This window comes from Cherax quadricarinatus, chromosome 67 (assembly GCF_038502225.1).
Source record: "Cherax quadricarinatus isolate ZL_2023a chromosome 67, ASM3850222v1, whole genome shotgun sequence".
Lineage (NCBI taxonomy): Eukaryota > Metazoa > Arthropoda > Malacostraca > Decapoda > Parastacidae > Cherax > Cherax quadricarinatus.
In genome coordinates this window covers 11,947,081-11,952,080 of record NC_091358.1, presented here as the reverse complement: position 1 = coordinate 11,952,080, position 5,000 = coordinate 11,947,081, and the positions used below count along the sequence as shown (strand labels likewise).

The window sequence follows — 5,000 nt, the reverse complement described above, 5'->3', positions numbered from 1 at the left end:
ATCTTTTTCGCAATCCGTAATATTAAGATCTACATTATTTAGTTTATATGTGGCATGGTTATTGTCCTGTCCAACATTTAGAACTTTGCATTTGTCTATATTAAACTGCATCTGCCACTTCTCCGACCACTGCATCAGTCTATTCAAATCTTCCTGGAGTGCTCGAATGTCCTCGTCAGAATGAATTCGACGGCCTATTTTGGTGTCATCGGCAAACTTGCCGATGTCGCTCTTTATGCCCTCATCTATGTCGTTTATGTAGATTGTGAACAGCAGGGGGCCCAACACTGACCCCTGTGGAACACCGCTCGTGACACTTCCCCACTCTGATTTCTCCCCATTTATGCAAACTCTCTGCTGCCTATTTGTCAACCATGCCTCTATCCAGGAAAAAATTTCTCCTCCTATTCCATGTGCTTTAATTTTCCTCAATAGTCTCTGATGTGGGACCCTGTCAAAAGCCTTACTGAAGTCCATATACACAATATCATATTCATTACCATGATCTACCTCCTCAAATACCTTAGTGAAAAAAGTTAATAAATTCGTAAGGCAGGAACGCCCCTTTGTAAAACCATGCTGAGATTCGTTGATTAATTTATGCTTTTCAAGGTGGCTACGAACTGCCTCGGCAATTATTGATTCCATAAATTTTCCCACTATGGAGGTTAGGCTTATTGGTCTATAGTTCGAAGCTAAGGACCTGTCACCTGTTTTGAAAATAGGTATCACATTTGCCATTTTCCACTTATCTGGCACCATGCCAGTTTGTAGTGATATGTTGAACAGATTAGCCAAAGGTGTGCTAAGCACCTCTTTACATATATATACATATATATATATATATATATATATATATATATATATATATATATATATATATATATATATATATATATATATATATATATATATATGTGTGTGTGTGTGTGTGTATCGTGCCGAGTAGGTAATACTTGCGATTTTCGCTTAAATACCAACGATCTTCTTGCCGAATAAGGCAAGCGAAAATTTGTGTTTGTAATAATATCGCAAAAATCATTCTGAACCTAACGAAAAAAATATATTTCATTGTGTTTGTTTATTATTAAATTACTGTAAACTTATGTAAAATATATTTAGTTGGATTAGGCTAAATTAAATTGCGCTTGTTATAATAAGGTTAGGTAAGTTTCCTAAGGTTCTTTTGGTACAAATTATTAATTTTTACATTAACATAAATGAAAAAAAAAATATATTTTTAAACGTACAAGAGAAAAATTTAAAAAGGACTTAATTTTAAATGAGTTCTTGCTAATTGACCAGTTTTACCTATTCGACACGACATATATATATATATATATATACATAAATTTTTATGGATAAGCGGTTTTTGCTGGTTTGTGTAGTTATCATGTGACAGCGAGTTGAAAGTGACCTTGGCGTGCATGTTTGGTACACGCATGTTTGCGTGTGCGTGTGCGTGCGTGTGTGTGTGGAGGACCCTAAGCCCTGATAACGCATCATTTTGCGTCTTATCGACGTAAAATCGGACCTTACGTTTTGTGATTACTGGGGGAATTAAAACGTGTTAGAGGAATTAGTGTTTTTCTACGTTCCAAGGTGGAAGTCGTGTTTAGCGTCCGTTATCACTTTGTAAATTAAGGACAGTGGGCTGTGATTGGCTAAATAATGAGCGAAACTGAGTGAGACAGGCGCAGGGAGGGACAGGCTTTGTTTTTTAGTGTGATAGAGTTTCGGGCTGTTTAGGGCTTTATCAAGTTACGTTTCGCTCTGTGTAAACGTTGTTAAGTCATTGACTTAAAGCGCTATACAGAGCGAGACATAACTTGATAAAGCTCTACACAGGGCGGAACTTGATAAAGCTCTACACAGAGTGGAACTTGATAAAGCTCTACACAGGGCGGAACTTGATAAAGCTCTACACAGGGCGGAACTTGATAAAGCTCTACACAGGGCGGAACCTGATAAAGCTCTACACAGGGAGGAACTTGATAAAGCTCTACACAGGGAGGAACTTGATAAAGCTCTACACAGGGCGGAACTTGATAAAGCTCTACACAGGGAGGAACTTGATAACTCTACACAGGGCGGAACTTGATAAGCTCTACACAGGGCGGAACTTGATAAGCTCTACACAGGGCGGAACTTGATAACTCTACACAGGGCGGAACTTGATAAGCTCTACACAGGGCGGAACTTGATAAGCTCTACACAGGGAGGAACTTGATAAGCTCTACACAGGGAGGAACTTGATAAGCTCTACACAGGGAGGAACTTGATAAGCTCTACACAGGGTGGAACTTGATAAGCTCTACACAGGGCGGAACTTGATAAGCTCTACACAGGGAGGAACTTGATAAGCTCTACACAGGGAGGAACTTGATAAGCTCTACACAGGGCGGAACTTGATAAGCTCTACACAGGGCGGAACTTGATAAGCTCTACACGGGGTGGAACTTGATAAAGCTCTACACAGGGCGGAACTTGATAAGCTCTACACAGGGCGGAACTTGATAAGCTCTACACGGGGTGGAACTTGATAAGCTCTACACGGGGTGGAACTTGATAAGCTCTACACAGGGCGGAACTTGATAAGCTCTACACGGGGTGGAACTTGATAAGCTCTACACAGGGAGGAACTTGATAAGCTCTACACAGGGCGGAACTTGATAAGCTCTACACGGGGTGGAACTTGATAAGCTCTACACGGGGTGGAACTTGATAAGCTCTACACAGGACGGAACTTGATAAGCTCTACACGGGGTGGAACTTGATAAGCTCTACACAAGGAGGAACTTGATAAGCTCTACACAGGGAGGAACTTGATAAAGCTCTACACTGGGTGGAACTTGATAAAGCTCTACACGGGGCGGAACTTGATAAAGCTCTACGCTGGGTGGAACTTGATAAAGCTCTACACTGGGTGGAACTTGATAAGCTCTACACAGGGTGGAACTTGATAAAGCTCTACACGGGGTGGAACTTGATAAAGCTCTACACAGGGTGGAACTTGATAAAGCTCTACACTGGGTGGAACTTGATAAAGCTCTACACTGGGTGGAACTTGATAAGCTCTACACAGGGTGGAACCTGATAAAGCTCTACACGGGGTGGAACTTGATAAAGCTCTACACGGGGTGGAACTTGATAAAGCTCTACACGGGGTGGAACTTGATAAAGCTCTACACTGGGTGGAACTTGATAAAGCTCTACACGGGGTGGAACTTGATAAAGCTCTACACTGGGGTGGAACTTGATAAAGCTCTACACGGGATGGAACTTGATAAAGCTCTACACGGGGTGGAACTTGATAAAGCTCTACACGGGGTGGAACTTGATAAAGCTCTACACGGGGTGGAAAATTGCACCTTTATCTATTAATTCATTACAGTGACCAGCCCTTAATTAAGGAAGGTTCCTTGACGCTAGGGGTTCTTGATCCAAGGAATTGGACCTGTTCCCCCTTTCCTAGGATCGGCCCTGATTACTACCCAGAAGCCATAAACCCCTATGGGGTTAGCGCTTCCTCTAATAATGTTAATAGTAATAAGTGGTAATAATAATAATAATAATAATAATAATAATAATAATAATAATAATAATAATAATAATAATAATAATAATAAAATATTATTATTATTATTATTATTATTATTATTATTATTATTATTATTATATATTGTCAGTTCTATTCCAGTGCGATACTTTAATTTTAGTCAAAAATTAATATTATTTGGAAAGGCCTTCACAGTACGAGGGTTTAATTTTTTAATTATTTTTTTTAGATGTATTTTCAGAAAATTCCACTGCATAATATATCTTTATAAGAGTTGTGTTTATGGTGAGTGGCTGGCAGTGAAGGCTCGTACCTCGGTACACTGGGGGAGAGGTGAACACCACCTTGACACTGGCTCTCTCTTCTTCAGATGGAAGCAAGTAAGGTCCTGACGTCCCTGTTGGTGCTGACACTGACAGGGCCAACCCTGGGTTACCCCTACACCAGGGCCGTGGCATCCAGGAGTAGCGGGCGTGGCCGGGAGCAGCTACTAGATGCGGGGCTAGGAGACTACCTGCTAGGCTATACTGATGACCAGTATGTACTCCCAGAGTACACTCCCAGCAAGCGTTATACATATGCAGCACAACGACCCAGAATAAATGCTGTAAGTATTACGGCAACGCGGCTGTTGGATGAATGATGGTGAAGGCGTATTATTCTTTGAATCACATTAACTTGCTTGAAGATAATTATGGCCAAGACAGCTATCAAGTAAATAATGGTGAATGTGTTTTCTTTTCTGTAACGTTAATTTTTTTTTTCCATTTTCTCCGCCAGGAGACCCTGGCAGCACTACTGCCGTTCCTGACCGCCGCCAGGAACGACTATGTTTACGATTACAACACTTACAGCGACGATGATGGTACTTGGTACGACACTTCGGTTAATGACGACTTGGCAGACACCGTTACCACTGACGACTCTGCCTCCTCCCTGCTGCCCATGTTGCTGGAGCGACGACCTCTGAGGTAAGACCACCTCGCTCACCTCTCTGGAGAGACCACCTCACTCTCCTGGTCTTACCTGGTGTTTCTTTTGGTGTATTCATATAACATAACGTAAAATAAATATTGTCACACTTGTCATCACTCATAAAACCAGCATTTCGAAAGTAACCGAAATGTGCTTATATCCCCTACACTTTGTTTCAACCCCTCATACTGTGTTTCGATCCCTCAAACTGAGATCGAAACACTCACAGTTTTGTCTCCTGTACATTTTCAAAATGCATGTTTTTTTTCTGAGTACTTGACGTAATGTTTATTGTTGCTCCTGAACTTCTTTGAGAATTGAAGCGTAGTTCTTCCCCTATCAGGTACTCTCTGGAGGACCTGGAAAACATGGAGCGGGAGGCCGCAATGGAAGAAAATACAGAGAACCAACTCCACGAACTCATGGCAAAGAAGGTGATTATTATTATTTCCTAGGCACTGAATCC

The 5,000-nt window shown here is 41.2% G+C and overlaps 1 protein-coding gene across 2 annotated transcripts in view; it reads left to right on the top strand.

Moving 5' to 3' along the window:
* LOC128684771 (chromodomain-helicase-DNA-binding protein 9) overlaps window positions 1–5,000 on the top strand; it is a 20,423-nt gene that overhangs the window by 5,666 nt on the left and 9,757 nt on the right. The window contains exons 2-4 of one of the 2 annotated variants that reach the window (XM_070099396.1): window positions 3,930–4,166; window positions 4,340–4,530; window positions 4,878–4,968. In XM_070099396.1, coding sequence (XP_069955497.1) covers window positions 3,930–4,166; window positions 4,340–4,530; window positions 4,878–4,968 — 519 coding nt within the window. Of the gene's footprint in view, window positions 1–3,929; window positions 4,167–4,339; window positions 4,531–4,862; window positions 4,969–5,000 lie in introns of both variants that reach the window. The other variant, XM_070099395.1, reaches the window with a different exon arrangement.